At 40.6% G+C, this 22,450-nt stretch overlaps 1 protein-coding gene across 1 annotated transcript in view; it reads right to left on the reverse strand.

The window, feature by feature from the left end:
* The window catches only part of LOC127654359 (receptor-type tyrosine-protein phosphatase gamma-like), a 159,907-nt gene that overhangs the window by 120,023 nt on the left and 17,434 nt on the right, over positions 1-22,450 (reverse strand). The window contains exon 2 of the mRNA XM_052141498.1: positions 287-373. Coding sequence (XP_051997458.1) covers positions 287-373 — 87 coding nt within the window. The remainder of the gene's footprint in view (positions 1-286; positions 374-22,450) is intronic.

The following is a 22,450-nucleotide window of genomic DNA, read 5'->3' on the forward strand; positions in this document are numbered from 1 at the left end:
CTTGTATATTATGTTAAAATTCTCTTTCTAGGACAAAGCATCCAACTTTTTCATTGATTTTGTCCAGTGGCTTCCAAAGTGATTTTTTTTTTGCTACAAAACAAGTAAAACTAATAGATCAAACCCACCTTCAGGCTTTCTAAAGGAAATATTCTACTTAAATTTCCCAATAGGGCTGAATTCCCACGGACAGACAGGCTTATGCTGAGTAAACATTGTTGCTATTGCTAACTGATGCTGAGCACACATGATCATTGTTTGTTGGTCGACAGAGAGAATGACTCACCTGAATATGCCCAATAGGGTTCCCCGGCCGCCCTCCGCTCCCTTTGAGTGGCTGAGCTCCCATGATCCTCCGCTTCCACTCGTAAGGCTATCAGAGATAAATCAGATGGCATCATAATGGAGAATTTCTACAAACCATTGAAACAATCAATGCAACATCATATCAAGACTGCAATATTGTACACTCTGGAATACTATAGGAACATGTATTCTGAGAAGCTGATAGACATGGACATAAATTTGACTTTTTCATGACTTTTCAAAATGTAAACATTTAAGGGAAACGGTTTATTCTTTAGATAATGTTGATACTATTTATTTTATGTTCTTTAATCACTTTGATGGAGTTTCACACGTCACAAGGTTTTAATCTATTTTGACATATATTTTTTTTTATTAGTTAAACTAGATTGACAATTTGCTAGTATCCTCAGGAATAAGCAAAGCTTTAACTTATTGTATGCTTGTTATTCTTATGTGTAAGTTAAAGGCATTTTCTATGACAACAGTAAAACTACATGTAACATAAACTGGCCTTCTACAATAATTACATTGTACTGTACATTACACTGTGCATCTGACACCTTGGCAGCACTCTGCATAATGAAAGCTCATGTAACCCTTAATGCATGCATTTGTCATGTAAGTAATCTATATCATCTTGCACTGGCTCAATACTGGCTTGAGTTCTTGAAGTGTACGTCAAAATCGTATCTGCATACACAACTCACTAGAACATCGCCCACATGCAGTGTCTCTCGACAAAGTAATCAGAAGTAATAACAACACTAATAATAACACTCAAGGAGTTCTCAATGGGGCTCTATACCTGCGGAAAAGCTGGCACTTCTCTCCTCTCATTAGAAACACTCAAATTAGCTAAAGTAACGGTCGACTTGATAACAAAGAAATACATGATTTTTAACTCTAATGAGTAGTAGGTGGTCATACTTGACAATCAGAAAGTTTATTTTTGATCATCAGACGTGAATTGAATGAAAAAGAGTTCATGAATCAATGAATTGATCAGTGGAAGTTAGAACCTAGTCAACATTATTAACAATTTGGACAGTAGACAATATAGTAAATGTGAACTCATTCAAGCAAAGTGACATCAGTCCTGTGGGTGGGGTAAATGAGCTTCAGCAGTTTTGTTTTAAATGATTCACATTTTTCTGTACCAGATGGTGCTGCAAAAAGGAATTCAGACCCTCAACCAATTAACCTATTCTTAAGGAATAGTTCACCCAAATATGAAAATGTTCTCATTATTTACTCACACTCCCCACCCGAGATGTGTATGACATTCTTTCTTCTGCTAAACACAAACAAATATTTTTAGAAGGATATTTAATTTCTATGCAAGTGAATGGTGGCCAGAACTTTGAAGCTCATTAAGGCCGATGAAGGCAGTATTAAAGTAATCGGTACCACTTTACAATAAGGTTCCATTAATTAACATTATTTAATGCATCAGGCATCATAAACAAACAATTAAACGGCTGTCGTCCACCAGAGGGCGGAGGAGTGGCTGAGGACCAGGCGACGGGGTGTTTGGGGGATGGCAAGCAAGTTTGTCTCTCTCTCTCCTCTCTCTCTGTGTCTCTCCTGATCGCTCTTTCCCTCTCCCCTCATCTCTCTCCAGGTTCCCAAGAGGCGGGTAGAACATCGGTTGGTGGAACAGCTGGAAGGGCAACATCTCCCCTCCAGAAATTGGAGGGGGGGGGGGGGGGTTAGGCCAGTCGGGATTGCGCCCTGGCCTGGATTGGGCGGGGAGGAGTGTGACGAGGAGGAGGGCGTGGCTGGGCCATCAGGGTGCATAGCCGGCACTGAGTCAACTAATCAGGTGGAGGGAGAGATTAAGGGGAGCCAGAGATGCCAGTTCGGGAGAGAGAGCCGAGCTGTGTGTGTTTGTGTTTGTTTACATGTTAACAAATGGAACCTTATTTTAAGGTCTTACCAAGTAATCCATACAACTCCAGTGGCTTAATCAGTGACTTCTGAAGCGATCCAATCGCTTTGGGTGAGAACAGATCAAAATTGAACTCCTTTTTCACTGTACATCTTGCCATTGAAGTCTCTAGGCATGGTAATGATTTCAAGCTCGATTACACATCCTAGTACTTGACGCATGTGCAGAGCGCTAGATAGCACTACAAAGTGTAATCAAGCTTGAAATCACGATCGCCAAGGAGAATGCAGTCAAGATTTATTGTGGAAAAGGAATTACATTTTGGTCTGTTCTCACCTAAAACTAATAGGATTGCTTCAGTAGACAATGATTAGCCCAATAGAGTCGTATGGATATGGATTACTTTTATAATGCGTTTATATGATATTTGAACCTTCAGCGTTCTGGCCACCATTCACTTGCATTGAATAGACTTACAGAGCTGAAATATGTTTTTCAGAAATAAATCTTCATTTGAAATAAATAAATCTTCATTTGAAATAAATCTTAATTTACATTCATTTGTCATACACATCTTGGATGACATGAGGGTAATGAGAGTAAATGATGAGAAAATGTTCACTTATGGGTGAACTATCCCTTTAAATTGCTGAGAAGAAAATGTAATGATATCATATTTTTATTTTAAAGAACTGTAGCTCTAAATCGGAAATGTACTGTAATAGCAGAGGGGCATAGGAATAAACTGAAAAGAGTGTGTGAGGGGCAACTTGGCTCATGAATAATAATTACATGGTGAAATACTCACCCAGTAGTCTGTTTTGCTGAAGGATTGCTGCTACCGCCTGTGAGATGCTACATTTTAAAAAAATGTACATCCTAAAATATAACAATTATTCCCCAAAAATGGGGAGAATAACCATTTTTCCCCATTTGTTAATTTTGATTCAAGTGTTTGAATGAACAAATGTAAATGTAGAAAATATTCTTAACAAAAATGTAATAATCACCTTTTATAAATGAGAGAACCTCCTGTTTATGATTTATTTTCCCCATATATATATATATATATATATATATATATATATATATATATGATCTTTAGAATAAAATTTTTGTGTCTTTGGGGGCAAATATGTACAGCTTTTCTGATTTGCATGGGAGTAAATTTGGACCCCTATAATAGCAGATCAGTTCCAGGTTAGTTAGGCCAGATTAGATTTCAAATAGTGACACTAACTCTGAATTAGACTGAGATCAGTACTTTCACTGAGCCATTGTTGGACCTCAACCTTTTTGTTCTTGAGCCATTCCAACATTAATTTGTTCTCTTATTTGAGATCACTGTCATGAAATATGAGCAATTTTATAGCAGACTTAAACAAGTTCCCTTGCAGTATTTTGCACATACCATTCATCCATTTGTGAAACCCTCCCATGCAGGCGAGTCTTATACAAAGCTCCTGATACAGTTGACTAGTGCACCTTTACTTGGCACTCAGCTACAGAACTCTGTAGCTGCTTCAGAGTGATTATTTTGCTCTTTGTGGCTTCTCTCTCAAGTCTCATTCTTCATGTGGTGTTTTGAGGGACTGACTTTTCTAAGCAGAGTCTGGATAGTTTCATGATGTACAGTAGAATCTACTTTCTGACAATTTCTGAGCACACAAAAAAGTGCTCTTAGGGACATTTGTGGATTTACCTAATGAATGCCTTTGTTTAACTTAAAAAAGGGATGGTTCACTCCAAAATGAAAATCTGACATAATTTACTCCCCCTTAGGTTGTACTAAGCCCATATAACTTTCTTTCTTCTGTGAAATACAAAAGGAATACATTTTTGTTGTATCTTTATTTATTTATTTATCATACAATGTAAGTGAATGTTAACTGAAGCTAACATTCTGCCTAACTTCTCCTTTTGTGTTCCAAGGCAGAAAGAAAGCACACATATCTACTGTGCATTGAACAAGCACTACACAGACATCTTTAACGGTTGTGCATTATACACATGTCAACAACCGTGTCTCCCGCTGAAAGCGTTTAAATGCGCTCCTCCCGCTGAAAGCGTTTAAATGCGCTCCTCCCGCTGGGCCCCATGGGAGTTGTAGGCCGGGCCCCATGGGAGTTTTAGGCCCCTGGGCTTCAGCCTGTATAAGCCCATGCGTTAATGCGCCCCTAGGCGTGACAGGGTGCATATTCAGAAAGCTGTTTGAAAACAAAAAAATATTTTGCAGTTCAGATGGGTGACGCTAGAGAAGCAGAATTTACACAGTTCAGCTTAATTAATTTTTTTGTTTTTGTTTGCTGGTCACTTTCTATTTCTGCTGCACTGTGCTGGGAATTCCTATCCACAATGAAATCTCATTGGTCAAAATCATACTTCACATTACTGCATATTACACATCTAATATGTTCTGATTAGCAGTGTTTTTATGACTTTGTTCATCATTTTCTCTTTCAATGTAAATCTATAAATTACTTACCACTAGAAACCTAAGTTAAGACAAAGTATAAGAGTGTAAATCCATGCAACATGTTGTTTGGCAGATGTGAGAAGTTCATGGTACCAGGAACTGCTAGGAATATTGGGACAGAATCAAAAGTATTGAAGTATACATGTCCTGAAGTGCATCAGAAAGATGCATGCTGGGCTGTGCAGAATAGGTTTTCACCTCCAGACATATTAATATTTCAAACAGCAGTACCCTAAAAGTACGAGTTTATCCAACAGTGTCTCGTATACGCTGCTATTCTCACTTTGGCTCTAAGGGTATTTGCATATCTTGCTCTGTGTGTTTCAAAGCTTCCTGGTGATAAACCCCCAGTGTTTCTTCAAGACAATTAAAAAACCTAAACAGCACTATGCCTTCTCATGCTCAACGCTGTCATCTTGAAGATCTTCCAATTGCCTGCTTCATACTGTAGAACCATATGGCAGATCACATATTGGGTGGTCTATTACAGTTTTTCAGTACATCTGGTAATAGTATGTTAATGGAAAAATTCACCCAAAAATGAAAATTCTGTCATCATTTACTCTTTTTATACTTATTCCATCAGTCAAACACTACAGAAGAATGATCATACCGCCCTTTTTTAAAAAAATAAAATGTAAGCATACAACAACCAGAGGCTGTCAAACTCCAAAAAGAACAAAAAGCAGCATAAAAGTACGATAATAGTTGTCCATATGAATCTTGAGCTATAGTCCAAGACTTCTGAAGCCATATACAATCACTTTGTGTGAGGAACAGACCAAAATTCAATTGGAAACTGAGAAGTGGCTCGTATTTAGAACTGGCATTTCTTATTCAGAATAATATATATATATATATATATATATATATATATATATAAAAGGTCAAATGCTTTTCAAGACTTTTGGTTGTGTTAACGGTTCTTGAACGAACATTATTTAGCCTGATTTACTATGAAAAGACCAAACTTTTTTCTCCTGGAGCTAAAGCACCCTAGGCAAACAAAGCTGCCATTTATACTCTGCGTGGTGTCGTTTTTAAAATTAGTTAGTTGAGGGTGACATTACTGTGTTTAACGTACTGTTCAGACACGGAAGTAATGACAATAATGCTGGTCTTTCTCTCCACTGATCGTTGCTTTTAGTGCTGCATTAGTCAGTGCATCGCTTCTTTGCCTTATTACACTGGTCACAGCGCCCCTTTCACTTTTGTTATCTGATATGACTTCATAAACAAATGCAATCTTTCACCACTCATTTGATGTAGCCTCGCTGTCTTTGTGGATTTCATGCTGCAAATCATATACAACTGTTTTTTACTTCTTCACAATCTCTGAGAGACATGCTTCAAATTTATCAATTTTAATGACAGTAACCTAGGTAACAACTCTCTTTATCTGGCACGTGTGATTGTAAGTAAAATAATGATAAGTTGTAAATAATCATCAAAGCTCTTCAACCAGCCAAGTTCAAATCAAGGATTTCAGTGGTGTGTGCGAGCAGGAGAAATATCACAAAACGAACACATTGGCAGAACAAAACATCACTGCATTTCATCATCATTTGTAGGTGAACTAACCAGTCACAATTGTTCAACACCATGCTACTCTGAACTTGTTTCATGTGCTACCATTCAGAGGCATTGCAACATTCATACAAAGTAACACAAAACATACAGCCCGACCAGTGTAGTCTGATTCCCAAACAAATTACTCTTAAGAGCTGATTCATTTGAATCTACTGCATGACATTTATGACCCGATTCTTTTGAATCTACTGCACGAAACATTCAGCATAACCAATGTAGTCTGATTCCCAAACAAATTATTCTTAAAAGCCGATTCTATTGAATCTACAAAACTTACAATGCTACTTTTCGAATAACTGATTCTTTTAAGTGAATGGATTTAGTTAATTTAGTTAACGTTTTCAGAGAATTTAATGAACTTCCTGAACCACAAGTCATTAATTTCACAAGATCTGTTTCTGTGTTATGTGCTCAAGTCATGTGAGACTTCAATAAGGCTTAAGAGTAATTACTGGATGGTCAATGATATGCCAACGTGTTGTTAAAGATACACTTAAAGAGTTTTGTTGTAATTAGTTGTATTTTATTAAAAAATATATTTATTAATATAATATCATTTTAAAAGACTGTTTACTCACCTTTTGCAAGACTTCAGACTAACCTTTTAACAGACTGCTGAGTAAATACAGTAAAAGTTGCATTTAATATTTTCAAATATTTCTTCCTCAAAAGTACTAAAATAACATTTAATGGAACTGTCAAGGAACCGGAATCGTTAAGAGGAATCAGAATTGTTATATTCCTTAAAATGCCTATCCCTAGTTATTAACTGCTAATCTTCTGCAACGGCATTGACTCTCAAATCTCATTGTATATAATATGCAAAGATTCAAACTTTTCACATCAAGGTCAAAGGCACGGCATTGGTTCTCATGTGTCTCATAACAAAACGTAGGGCTGCATGATATTTGTGAAAAATAAAATCACAATTATTTTGCTTATATATATATATATATATATATATATACACACACACACACACACACACACACACACACACACACACACACACACACACAGTGCTGGATAGTAACATATTACATATAATCTGTATTTTACACAATCAGATTACAAAAATAAAGTACTTGTAATTGGATTAAATTACATTTTAAAATACTTGTAATCTGAACACAGTTACTTTTTTATAGATTACATGATTACATATTAACAAGGCAACAGCAGTAAATTGTTTATTTATTGATCCTCCTAATCATTGTCATCCTAATCATTGTCAGTTTATTCCTAATCAAATCCCATCACTCTACTTTTGCTGCTGATGCATTGGAGTCCACTGCATGAAGCTTGACATAAAACTTGACACAATTTTTCCTTGTGTGACTCGGTGGATTTCTGCTGTTTTAAAATCTTCTGCTCATTTAGAATATTCTTGCTGTTTAAAAGATAATATCTTGCACCTCAGTTTTGGAATAGGTGATGGATTATCAGTAAGCAGTAAGGGTTAAAAGTGTTTCAGTGTTTTTAGATGAAAGCTTTGACCTTGTTTGACCTTTGACCTTTGAAACTGTTGATTTTATGGTCATTAATGTTTGTAATGTTGCTATTGTTTTACGCACTTAAAATATAATTGATGTTCAAAACTCAGTGTTTTGAATTATAAACTTTGGACATTGCTGTTAGATTTAATGTTTATTTCTTTCATGTTTAATGCACTTTTAAAAATGTCATAAGGAGCTGTTTTTGTGGGGCTAATTTTGTTAGTAATAAAGAATGGAATTAATTTTCTTCCTCTTTGTACTTTTATGCTAAAACTATTATACTACTCAAATGCATATGCCATAAAATAAAATAGAATTAGGTTGAAAGTAATCCAAAGGTAATATTATTATTATTATATTATGTTATATTATATAATATATTCATATATTTGATTAAATTACCCCATACATGTAATACACAATATTACATTACTGATTAAATCTTTTGTCATGTTATTTGTAATCAGTACCTGAATACAATTAAAAAGTAATCCGGTACTATATATTTAAGCAATATCACACGAGTAAGAGTGCGATATGGCCCTACATCAGTGCGTCACTTTACGTCACCAACTGGCTCATGTTACACGCAAAAATTATCTTTTGCCACCACCTGCTGGCTAACATATGTAATTTCAAAAATAAAGACAGTAACTCTTAACACATATGTGCTACTCGTACACTTTAGTTTAGAACAATATGAACAGAAGCGGAGTGATACACACACATCTGAGTGCTGTTGGTGTCAGACCATCAGTGCTCATGGAACATATCTCGTCCAATCAGATTCGAGGACCGGAACTAACTGTGGTATACAAAAAATGTATATATATATACACTCACCTAAAGGATTATTAGGAACACCATACTAACACTGTGTTTGACCCCCTTTCGCCTTCAGAACTGCCTTAATTATATGTGGCATTGATTCAACAAGGTGCTGAAAGCATTCTTTAGAAATGTTGGCCCATATTGATAGGATAGCATCTTGCAGTTGATGGAGATTTGTGGGATGCACATCCAGGGCACGAAGCACGAAGGTTGAGATCTGGTGACTGTGGGGGCCATTTTAGTACAGTGAACTCATTGTCATGTTCAAGAAACCAATTTGAAATGATTCAAGCTTTGTGACATGGTGCATTATCCTGCTGGAAGTAGCCATCAGAGGATGGGTACATGGTGGCCATAAAGGGATGGACATGGTCAGAAACAATGCTCAGGTAGGCCGTGGCATTTAAACGATGCCCAATTGGCACTAAGGGGCCTAAAGTGTGCCAAGAAAACATCCCCCACACCATTACACCACCACCACCAGCCTGCACAGTGGTAACAAGGCATGATGGATCCATGTTCTCATTCTGTTTACGCCAAATTCTGACTCTACCATCTGAATGTCTCAACAGAAATCGAGACTCATCAGACCAGGCAACATTTTTCCAGTCTTCAACTGTTCAATTTTGGTGAGCTCTTGCAAATTGTAGCCTCTTTTTCCTATTTGTAGTGGAGATGAGTGGTACCCGGTGGGGTCTTCTGCTGTTGTAGCCCATCCGCCTCAAGGTTGTGCGTGTTGTGGCTTCACAAATGCTTTGCTGCATACCTCGGTTGTAACGAGTGGTTATTTCAGGCAAAGTTGCTCTTCTATCAGCTTGAATCAGTCGGCCCATTCTCCTCTGACCTCTAGCATCAACAAGGCATTTTCAGCCCACAGGACTGCCGCATACTGGATGTTTTTCCTTTTCACACCATTCTTTGTACACCCTAGAAATGGTTGTGCATGAAAATCCCAGTAACTGAGCAGATTGTGAAATACTCAGACCGGCCCGTCTGGCACCAACAACCATGCCACGCTCAAAATTGCTTAAATCACCTTTCTTTCCCATTCTGACATTCAGTTTGGAGTTCAGGAGATTGTCTTGACCAGGACCACACCCCTAAATGCATTGAAGCAACTGCCATGTGATTGGTTGATTAGATAATTGCATTAATGAGAAATTGAACAGGTGTTCCTAATAATCCTTTAGGTGAGTGTATATATATATATATATATAAATTTTCTCCCAATTTTGATTTCCCAATTCCCACTATTTAGTAGGTCCTCGTGGGTCACGGTAACTCACCTCAATCCGGGTGGTGGAAGGCAAGTCTCAGTTGCCTCCGCTTCTGAGACACTCAATCCATGCATTTTATCACGTGGCTCATTGCGCATGACACCACGGAGACTCCGCATGTGGAGGCTCATGCTACTCTCTGTGATCCACACACCCCATTGAGAGCGAGAACCACTAATCGTGACCAAGAGGAGGTTACTCCATGTGACTCTACCCTCCCTAGCAACCGGGCCAATTTGGTTGCTTAGGAGACATTTCTGGTCTCAATCAGGATTTGAACTCGCGACTCCAGGAGTGGTAGTCAGCATCAATACTTGCTGAGCTACCCAGGCCCCCCAATAATTATTATTACTAATAAGATTATTATTATATTATAATACACAATAGTAAAATACATTAGTAATATATTTCTATAATAATTTAGCAAGCAGCCTTGCTATACAGTCTCAAACCTTTATTTTTGCAGAAACCTAATTGTTAAATCAAGCCTTTTATTTTGAAGGAAGAGATGACAGCTTAGTGCTTCTCTTTCCATAAATGGTGAAATGGTCTCATATCCTCCTTGGTCCACAAAACCCCAGTTTAGAAACTTGTAATGGCCAGTCATATTTAGAAATAAGCAAATGTGCAGCTGAAGTAAATCTGGAGCGCTTTATATATAACGCTGTCAGCGCACGTTTCAGAGCAGACAGTGATTGGTCAGTGCTGAACTTCTGAAGAGAGGTTGATTGGTCAGTTGTGGTGAAAATGGAGCTTGTGATTCTAGTCTATTATCTGTAGACACAGCCTTCAATGAAAATGAACAATAATTTGCAACTTTACCTGGCAGATCATTTCAGCCTGCTAGCTCACTAATTCCATAAACCATTATGAGTAATTAACCATGAGAGACAGAAACCGTGATCGTGGTTAAAGTATGATTAATTATGTAGCCCTAACCAAATGTGACTTGCCATGTTTGAAATTGCTGAAGTGCTAATGAGATTTGACAGCTACAAAAGACTTATACAACAAATACAGCATAAATGTTATATTGAGCTTTTTTTTTTTTGGAGCTTGGCAGCCAGGTTCAAATTCTTGGAATGTGAAATAAAAGCATTATCATTCAGCTAATTTTGTTGTTGTTGTTGTTGTGTTCCACAAAAAAATCAAGAAAACAAAACAAAATGAAAAAGAAAGCTATACAGGATCGTAGTAACTTGAAGTTGAGTACATGATGACAGAATTGAATTTTTAGGTGAACTTTTCCTTTAACACACCATTACCAGATGTACTGACACCACCAAACATTACCTAACTTGGTAACCACTTAAACAGAACACCTTCCCAGCTGATCACTTTGAAACAAACTTGATCTTCAGCTCAAAGCTGAAGTAGAATTCCTTGTTTTATCTCAGTTCAAAATTTCCCAGGATAAGACACCCGAGCCGTGCTCGTCTTGCATAAACAGATTTTCCAATCCTCCACTCTGCTCTTGCCCTCACTTGCATCATTACTTTGGAGATTAATTAGTTGCTGCACTAAGTCGATTCCCTCCATTGCAGCAATTATGTCCACTCTTATTGGTTAGTAAGCAATTAGACCCGACTCTCATTGGTTAATGACCTGTCTGGGTTTGTTCATTGTTTAATCCCAGATGGACAGCAACCCAGAAAACGTGAAGAGCTGTACAGGCACAGCAAACAATTAGAAACATCTGCAAAAGCCATCACAAAGCATTCAAAGGTTATGAATGCTCAACACTAACCTGTAATGATTTTCTCATAGCTTGTTACAAAGGGTAAACATTAGGATTCGACTGCAAATAAAGGGCTTGATACTTTAATGCTTATGTAGAGCTTGTTTGATGTGTCTCCCATGGGCCTTCAAAACAGTATCTACAAGTCAACAGTTGCCACTTCAGCAAAGCAGTTCTCTGAGGGACTATGTTTGCATGTCTGCCATGTGACATGGTAAGGAGATTGCAAATAATGTGAATGAGATATGGAGTGTTATAGATGAGAGACTGTTTTTGTTTTTTTGTGTGTACATGTTGTAGGCTTGTTGTTATGAGACAGAAGGGACAAAATAACAAAAGAGTGAGGGAATATGTGCACTGGCAGATTGTGATGGCAGGTGCATTTATGCAGTTCTACGCAGCTAAATATGACGTTAAAGGAACTGTTGTCTCTGAACTCCCAAATATCAACATAACAGGTAACCTTGGTTACCTACACTTGGGTAAACGCATGTACATGCATGCAAGGACTGACAGGTCCTATTGTGTTTAGCATGTCTCTTTGTACCCAGATCAGCTGTTTGCATTGGAATAACATCCCTAACCACTGTATTATTTTTGCAGTTTCCAAGGTTAATGCAAGTGGTGCTTGTCTATGCAAAACTTGACGCCACAATGCAAGGGAAATTGCCAGGGCATGCTATACAGTTGATAAGGGGTGTTTAGTATGTTATGCAATGCAGTTGCTGTGGTATTCTAGGTGGTTACTAGGGTGTTGCTATGCAGTTGCTAAGGCGTTCTGGGTGGTTGCTAGGTAACCAAGTTTAATCCTACCTTGGTTCTGACATTCAAGTTCCACTGTTGACCTAACCAGGTAAAATTAACATGGCATTATTAATTACAACTCAACATCCACATTTACCAGTGTTTCCCCCAAAAGCTGATCATAAACCATTAACCTACTTTTAACTAATTTCCTAGTGCATATTTCAGTCATTTTATGTATTTCAAATATTTTTATGCAATTCAAAAACATTGAGTCATATTTTTTCTCTCATATATGTTTTATTTTTTTCCGGAGCACCACCTGCATCTTCTCCTCCCATCTACCAGAGATGCTTGATTCAACTTCCCACATCTACTACGTGCGCAGATATCAACAGTGCAACTGGGTTGTAGGTTGCCAGGTTGAGGTCACAAATGGGTTGAAATGTTTATTATGTGTTGATTGTGTGAGTAGGATGCGTTTCATACAAGATCTGGCAACTGGACAACCTTGAAATAATATATTGATGTCATTATTCATATAACGAGGTATGGGCCATACAAATTTCGAAAAATGGGAGTGTTGACAGGTATGTTGCAACATGCTCCAAAAAAGTTGAGATAGGGGCAATTTAAGACATATCAATTTGACGAGTTAAAATAACAAGGCAATGTGAAACATGAGATGTTAAACAGGTGAGGCAATCGTGTTATAGTATATAAGGAGCTTCCAAAAACAGCCTAGTCCTTCAAGAACTAGTCTTGTCAATTTGCCAACAGATGCTTCAGCAAATAATCCAGAAATCTGAGACCAATGTTCCCAAAAGACAAATTGGAAGAATTTGGTGCACTTCACCTTCTAATGTACAGTGCAAAATATAGTTAAAAGAATCAAGGAATATGGTCAAATCTCGGTGTGTAAAGGGCAAGACGAAAATCACGGTCTTAAAAAACATAATTCATATGTAATGGATATCATGAACATGGTCTTGGGATTGCTTTAGAAACCTTTGCTAGTCAACACCATTTGTGCTGAATCCACAGATGCAAGTTAAGACTATACTATGCAAAGCAGAAGCTCTACATAAACACTGTCCAGAAGCGTTTTGGTCCGATGAGTCCACATTTCAAATAGTTTTTGAAAAACACAGCCAGCGTGTTCTCCGGGCCAAAGAGGAAAAGGACCATACAAGCTGTTATCAGCGTCAGGTCCAAAAGCCAGTGTCTGTATGGGCCAGAGATGTGTCAGTGCCAGTGGCGATTTCTCAGGGTCAGCAAAGCCTTCTCTGCTGGCGTAACATGCCTAATAAATACATATTTTTTCATCCTTTCATTCTCATTGACCTTTTTGCATATGCATTTTCTATCGCTTTCCACTGTTAATTAATCAACATTGAATAGCAAAAAACTTTTAAAAAAATTATCCAATCATAATTTATTCGTAGATGTTTACAAGCAAATTGTGACAACTGTTTCACAAATCGCATGCCCGAAGCCATGCTCCTTAGCCAAAGCAGCACGTGAGTCTGAGCTCCACCCCCTAAGGCCTTCAGAATTTCCACAGAATCCCTCAACACTGCAGTGAATAGGCATCTTAAGTCAGATTGTCAGATTCATCAGCCAATCAGATTGATTTATTTGTTCTTGTGGGTGTGGTCTTTAGGATATATCCCAGTCTAGGCCTTGTAGCTGTGCATGGACGTGTTTTTAAAATATCAATTGGTATTATTAGTTGACTGCCATGTAATGCATGATGATCATACGGCATCTTTTCATTGTGAAACTGGGTATTCTTAATGTCATGATTCGCACTGAAATCCTAGATTTAAAATGCATGGGCCATGGCTGGTCAGTGCACATGGCATGAGTAGTTCACACATCTGTGATGGCACCATTAATGCAGACGGATATGAACAAATAGTGGAGCAACTTTTTTTCTTTTCCAGGGATGTCCTGTAATTTTCAGCAGGACAACTTCAAACCGCATACTGGCCGATTAAGCAGAGATTGGCCTGCCAGCAGTCCAATTGAGAATTGTGTATGTGTGTGTGCGCAGGTTTGGGGTGGTTTATGAGGATATTTCTTTGAAAATGTAAAAATGCAGAAAGTTTTTTTGTGAAGGTCAGGTTTAGGGGTAGGGTTAGGGGATAGAATCTATAGTTTTTACATAAAAAAAATAATTATGTCTATATAGCCTTATGAGAGTCCTCATAAGGATAGCCCCACCAACGTGTGTGTGTGTGTGTGTGTGTGTGTGTGTGTGTGTGTGTGTGTGTGTGGGAGGGGGTTGTGCATGCAATTATGAGTGTAAGTGTACTTAGAAATAACTATACATACCATTTTACCGCTTTCTTGCGAGTCTTTATTTTAGGCATATGTGAATTACAAACTGTGCCAATGGGGCCAGTGCCCAGAGGCCCTTGACTACCAGGGGCCCAGGAGGGCCCTGGGCTGCAAGGTCTCGCAGGTGTGTGTTTGTGGGAAGGGGGTTGTGCATTCAATTATGAGTGTAAGTGTACTTAGAAATAACATTTGGAACTATACTACCGTTTTACCGCTTTCTTGCGAGTCTTTATTTTAGGCATAGGTGAATTACAAACTGGGCCAATGGGGCTAGTGCCCAGGGGCCCTTGACTACCAGGGGCCCAGGAGGGCCCTGGGCTGCAAAGTCTCACAGCTATCTACTTGAATATTTCGGCCCACAGCTTATTCAAGGCCCCCTCAAAAGGCCGCTGTGACTATGAGGGCCCTCAGTCCTCTTATAGAACCCTTTTGCCTTACTGTTTCTAATAAAAAAATTAACCACTCTTTAACCCTATAACACTGCTTGTATCATATTTGATACATGACATTCTAGATCCTCTACATCATCAACATGACTAAACCTTAGCTGAAAACCTGTTGCATGTTGTGTACTAAATGTTTACTACCTCCTGATGAAAGTTGCCATGCTCTTCTGGAAGTAGAAGACCTAGTAATATATTTTCATATTATTGTTTGCAATAACAATTATATTTTTAATGATATTTCAAAATGAGTATTTATTGAATTAAAGAAAAATGTGCTAACTTAAAATGTCATTATTTTATAGACTTTCAACTTTGTTGAAAATGTGTGTATCAAATGTGAAACAACAGACATTTGAGGTATATCTCTTAATCATCATTCAATTCCATTCATGTCCACCACAATAAAATGTTTTTAAATTACTGACATATTTAAAAGAATTACATCAAGATGTAGATTGGAATGCAGATGTGAAAAACTTCATATAAATAAATTAACCTGCTCCTCTCTTGCTGTTGATTACATGCTATTGATTACATGATTACAATGACCTAATATAAGAAATATTTAAGATTCCAAACTATTTTGTGATCAGTAAATTTGTGACATTAACTGTGTTAACTCATTTTGTACAAAAGGACAGGTTTTGAATTCATTAAAGCAATTTCATATGATGCTCTGTGAAAATTCACATGCAGGGTCATGATTATATAATAATCATCAGGTTTTACACAAAAGTTTCACTCAAACTGTCATGTTGATAATATAATTTGAAATGAAAAATAAATCGCATACATCGGAGTCGACACAGGAAAATAAAAAATGGCACTCCATGTCAAAAACGTGCCTGACCCCAGCTATAAAGCAAAAAGAGGAAATTGGCATCTCTGAAGAGTCCAAGATGTCCTCCTAAGATACGAGTACTGATTTAACTAGATACTTAAAGTTTGTCGAGACAAAATTTTATTTTGGTTTGACAAAACCTTGTCTTAAAGTTGATCACTTCTGAATAGAATGCTGATAAGTTAGAAAAGATATGGCAGCACAAGCCAGAACTGCCTGAACTCTTTGCCGAGTTACACTAACCTATGCATAGATGCTGTAAGAGCCTATTTTTTTAATTCTTCAATATTTAAAATGTTTGATGATGTTAAAATATTACATAATGCATTATTGCGCCTTAAATATATTCACGTTTACACGTTTTTGTTACATGCTTGTTTTGTTCTTGTTTTTTTTTGTATGCATAATTTGCAGTATTTACATAGAGTTTACATTGATATGAATAACAAAAACAAGAGAGAATATCTCTTTAAGGACAGTGGCTGTTCAGTGAAGAGTTGAGCGGTTTCTTTACCACATCCGTATTGTATATTTGAATTAATCTGACAGTAAATAACAGAATGGGTATTAAAAGAGCAAGGCCACGGGAACAGATTTTTAACAGGGGGTGCAAAAATACACCTTAAATTTTTCATTACATTCGTTAACAAGATTAACAGAGAATACGATGGTTTGACAGCACTTAACAGGGGGTTAAGTGTGGATGCCGACAGCACCCCTACTTCCCGCGACTATGTAAAAGACACTAAATGCATTGCGTGGATCTCAGCTTTAAAAGATAATTCAATCTAAAATATAATTTTCCCGAGGGGGCTCTCGCAAGTCATAATACACCCCTGCCCAGAGGGACTAAAAAGGCCAAACATTTTAAGTTCACTTGATGTAAATAGGTGTTCAAATCTAAAACGGGTCAAATTGACCCAGAAGGTCCTACAAGGGTTAAGGAATGCTCTGCGTTCTAAACAATTAAAAACGTCTCGGGTTACATGTGTAACCCTTGTTCCCTGAAAAAGGCGGAACGAGATGTTGCGCTGCTAAGCGCTACGGGGAACAGCTTTAGCTGTGAGCCGAGCTGAATAAATGTGTGGAACACGTCAATGAACATTGACCGGAATTTATAGCCTCGGCTGATGTAATCATTAGATGCACCTGAGGCCAGGCTATAAATGGATACGTCACCAGGTGTCGTCAGATACTTCTTTTTGAAGAGCAGTCCTGGGACGCCCCAGCGCGGCAAAGCAGCACAACATCTCGTTCCGCCTTCTTCAGGGAACAAGGGTTACACATGTAACCCGAGACGTTCCCTTTACAAAAGGCTTCACTACGATGTTGCGCTGCTAAGCGCTACGGGGAACGCAATACCCACGCCGCCGCACTTGGGGCTGTCCGGACCCCTACGGTTGTGCAGTGTACTCACAAAAATGCGAGAGGTCTCAGACATGAGCTTCAGACGTCGACTCAAGGGCATAAGAGCCCGGAGTAGCAAAACATCTAACCCATAAAGTTCGATGAATGTGTGCGAAGAGAACCCTGTCGCAACACAAACTTGTCATAAAAACTGATGAATGTGAGCGGAGAGGACCAGCCTGCTGCATCACAAACTTGTTCAGGCATGAGCTGAGATGTCGACTCAAGGGCATAAGAGCCCGGAGTAGCAAAGCATCTAACCCATAAATTTTGATGAATGTGTGCGAAGAGAACCCTGTCGCACCACAAACTTGTCATAAAAACTGATGAATGTGAGCGGAGAGGACCAGCCTGCCGCATCACAAACTTGTTCAGGTATGAGCTGAGATGTCGACTCAAGGGCATAAGAGCCTGGAGTGCAGAACATCCAAACTAAAAAAGTCCAATGAATGTGTGCGGAGAGGACAACCTGCCGCATCACACACTTGTTTAGGCATGGGCTGAGATGCCGACTCAAGGGCATAAGAGCCCGGAGTAGCAAAGCATCTAGCCCATAAAGTTCGATGAATGTGTGCTGAAGAGAACCCTATCGCAACACAAACTTGTCATAAAACTGATGAATGTGGCGGAGAGGACAAGCCTGCCGCATCACAAACTTGTTCAGGCATGAGCTGAGATGTCGACTCAAGGGCATAAGAGCCCGGAGTAGCAAAGCATCTAACCCATAAAGTTCGATGAATGTGTGCGAAGAGAACCCTATCGCACCACAAACACAAAAACTGATGAATGTGAGCGGAGAGGGCCAGCCTGCCGCATCACAAACTTGTTCAGGTATGAGCTGAGATGTCGACTCAAGGGCATAAGAGCCCGGAGTGCAGAACATCCAAACTAAAAAGGTGCAATGAATGTGTGCAGAGGGGACAACCTGCCACATCACAAACTTGTTTAGGCATGGGCTGAGATGTCGACTCAAGGACATAAGAGTCCGGAGTAGCAAAGCATCTAACCCATAAAGTTCGATGAATGTGTGCGAAGAGAACCCTATTGCAACACAAACTTGTCATAAAAACTGATGAATGTGAGCGGAGAGGACCAGCCTGCCGCATCACAAACTTGTCCAGACATGAGCTTGAGATGTCGACTCAAGGGCATAAGAGCCCGGAGTGGCAAAACATCCAAACTATAAAAAATCCAATGAATGTGTGCGGAGAGGACAACCTGCCGCATCACAAACTTGCTGCAGAGGGAGACCTCTAGACAAGGTTTTAGAGGAGGAGAGCCCTCTGGTAGAGTGCGCCCTGAAACCTACTGGCGAAGCTTGACCGCGCGCCTCGTAGGCCCGGGCTATAATGAGGATGCCTCTTTGAGGGCACCCCGCCCACCAAGCCGTGGCAAACCGCAGTGGCCACATAGAACCTGGCAGTGGCGAGGCAAGTGCCCGCTGACAGTTCTTTCTACAGAAAATCCAGAACTGAAACAAACTGGCAGTTAGCTGGTACTGTAATAAGAACTTTAGTAGAAGGAAACGCATGCAGGTGCATTTGCGTTACTACGTTCAGCCCCTCCCAAGGGGGAGGGGGGGGGACTGGGCGACTCGGGGAGAAGTAGAGGAGACATTGCACTATCAACAGAGGCGAAGAGGTCCTCTTCTGCCCTGTAAAATCTACCCAGATCAGTTCCAAGTGGAGGGAGCCCTAGCACTTGAAATGGTCTCGATAATCTCAAGAGAAAACCCTATGAACCTCATTTGGTACCCTTAGGGGCCAGACATGAAAGGTTTCACAATTCAGGCCGGGGATGAAATATCGTCCCCTGTGCCTGAGACAGAAGGTCCCTCCTGTCCGGAATCGCCCAAGGCTGAGCCGTCGAGGAGAGATATAATTTCTGAGAACCAAATCCTGTTCGGCCAGTGAGCGCTATCAGTAAGAGGCAAGACCCTTGCTGGCGAACTCTGGCTAAGACTCCGGGAGCAGAGAAGCCGGGGAAAAGCATACCGACACATTCTGGGCCATGTATGCGCCATCGCGTCCAGACCCAGGGGGCTGGGTGACTCAGAGAGAAGTAGAGGGGACATTGCGCAGTCTCTTGAGAGGCGAAGAGGTCCACTTCTGCTCTGTAAAATCTCTCCCAAATTTGTTGTACTACCTCGGGGTGGAGTTTCCACTCGCCCCTCGGTATGTTCTGTCTGGACAGCAAATCTGCTACCACATTTAGGCGTCCAGGGATGTAAATTACCCTGAGTGACAGAAGCTTGCCCTGGGCCCAAAGGAGAATCCGACGTGTCAGAAATACAGCTGACAAGAACGTGGGTCTCCTTGATGATTTATGTAAGAGGCTACCGCTGTATTGTCCACCCGCACCAAGACATGGCAGCCTCAAGAGGAGGTATTTCAGGGCCAGAAATACAGCCATCAACCCGAGACAGTGACTGTGACAACCGAGCCGACGACCCTCCTATCCCCTTAAGCTGGACGACCACTTAAGGCCGCTACCCCGCCCGTCAGGGAGGCGTCTGTCGTTAGCAGTCTGCGACAACAAGACGCACCTAGAGTGGGACCCAAGGCAGAAAACCGGGGTCTGAACCACATAGAAAGGGAACGAAGCCTGAGGCGCGTAACCCTATTTAGCCCAGGGGTTTTGGCCCTTGGAAGAAATCCCTGGCTTTTGGCCACAACAAAAAGGTCTCATGAGCAGAAGGTCCAGAGGGATCACCGTGGGCGCGTTAAGCCCTGAGACCTGGAAATCGTTGATACTGATAACAGTGCAACCTAGCCTGACTTTGCTCAGGGTGATCTGAATGGACTCAATCCTAGCGGGAGACAGTTGTGCCCGCATAGTGATTGAACTCCATACGATGCCCGATAGACAGTGTTCTGAGTGGGAGAGAGGACGCTTTTCTTGGCGTTGAGCCTCAACCCCAGAGAAACAGATGAGCTAAGACGATGTCCCTGTGCTGAACTGCCAGTTCCTGGAACTGCGCTAGGATCAGCCAGTCGTCTACGTAATTCAGAATGCAGATGCCCGGAGTCGCAAGGAGCCAGCGCTACATCATGCATTGTGAATGTGCGGGTAAAAATGGCTAGGCTGAGTGAAAGAACCTGACCCTGGAAGACTTCACCCCCGGAAGTGAACCTCAGGAACTTTCCATGTTGTGGCAGAACTTCTAAATGAAGTATAGAAGTGCGTCATAAGATCGATGGTGACCAGCCAAACGAGTTGTAGGGCTTGAGACACGACCGTCTTGACAGGCATCATCTTGGACTTGAACACCCACGGGTAGTTCAAGCTTAAGATCTAAGCCAGACGCCACCCCTCACCCTCCATGGGAAGCGGGAAGTATTTAGTGTAATAACCTAACTCTCTCTCTGGAAGGGGAACACATACCATGGCCCCTTTAACCAGGAGATTTGAGAGTTTTTTTTTTTTACAAAAAAGAAATCCGGTTCACGGTAGTGAGAACACGCCGTTGAAACACGGAAAGCGGCGAGAGAATTAAATCCTGACGCCCTTATAAGACCCACAGAAAAGGATATATCCGGCAGAAGTTTCCACGCTGCCAGGATCTCTGAGATGGGTATTATATTTTAACACTTCCTGTTGAGGGGTTGTCAGGTGTTTCGCGTCCTGAATAAAATGCAGGAACAGCGAAAACACCCAATTTTGACGGAAGCCTCTGCAACCCGAAACACCAAGAGGTGGCGGGAATGGAGGGGCTTCGAGGGGGTACCGGGAGGGGTGAAGTGAAGCACGCGCCCCATCCCGAGGGGAGCTACCCCCTAATCTAGGTGCAAGACTGTCAGGGTTTTCTCTTACTAGAATTTATGGTCCTGAGGGCTGGCAAGGGTGGCGAGACTGTCCCCAATCCCTGGGAGGAGGAGCACGACTCGCCACGCTTTGCTTTTGAGCCTCCCTTCAGTCAGGACCGAGGTGGGTCTGAGGCTTGCTCGTCAAGCGCAGAACCCACACTCAGGTCGTCCAGGAGGTCAGCCTGGTATGCCTGAAAAACAGCATAGTGTGCAGAGCAGCACCAGCCTGACCTGCTGCTTGATAAGCCCTTCCCACTAAAGTGGAGGTTGTCCTACAAGGCTTTGAGGGGAGAGAGGGCTTCTTAAGTGACGATGTCGAGCCCGGCGAGAGATAGCCCGCAAGCGTCTCTTCGACCGGCGGCATCACGTCGAGGGTATGTGAACACGGGAAGAAAATATATATATATTTTTTATATATATTTTTTTTATTATTTTTTTTTATTTTTTTTAGGGGTTCTCCATGAGCGAAAAAGCTCTTCAAGGAGGTTATCAAAGAAAGGGAAGGGACCCATGAGGCGTTCCCTTTCTTAGACTGGAAGATAAAATCTATCCCCTAATTGGAGCGTTTGGGGGTCTCTTTTTTTGCGTGGCCAGTCCAATCTGGCAACCGCACGAGTAACAACATCGAGCAATTCCTCCGTAGATTTTTTATCGCGGACGGAAAGCTCGGAGGCGGGAAGAGAATAGCGATCCACCTCATGATCCAAAGAAGCGTCGTAACGCGCTTCGAGATCATGTGAAGGACCAGCTGGGTTTGAGGAGAGAGTGAGAGAAAGGGATCAACCCGTCTCTTGCTCCTCAGCCACATCCATGCACGAGCCCCACGAACAATCTTTTCGTGAGTGCTGACTCCCGGAAGCAAGCGAGGCGAGCACGACGCACTCTGCCTGTTAAAGCAAATCGCAGTGCTCGCAACCGCCCTGCTGCAACGTGAGAGCAGCGTGCTCTACCCCCAAACAAACAGCAAAAACTGATGTGTGCCGTCTTCAGCTATAGAGCAAGAAGAGGGGAACACGCACCGTTTGCTTTCAGTCATTCTCTTTTTTTTTTTTTAGATATATATATATATATATATATATATATATATATATATATATATATATATATATATATATATAATATTTTCTAAACAGAAGAGAAAAATAGAACAATGTTCACTGCACACTGCCTAACTGAATCTATCTCCTAACAGAGGAAAGAAAGTTTTGACAGGGTGTGTGAAACACACAGAAACAGAATCGCTCTGAAAAAAAGAGTT

Source organism: Xyrauchen texanus, chromosome 13 (genome assembly GCF_025860055.1).
Source record: "Xyrauchen texanus isolate HMW12.3.18 chromosome 13, RBS_HiC_50CHRs, whole genome shotgun sequence".
NCBI classification, from domain to species: domain Eukaryota; kingdom Metazoa; phylum Chordata; class Actinopteri; order Cypriniformes; family Catostomidae; genus Xyrauchen; species Xyrauchen texanus.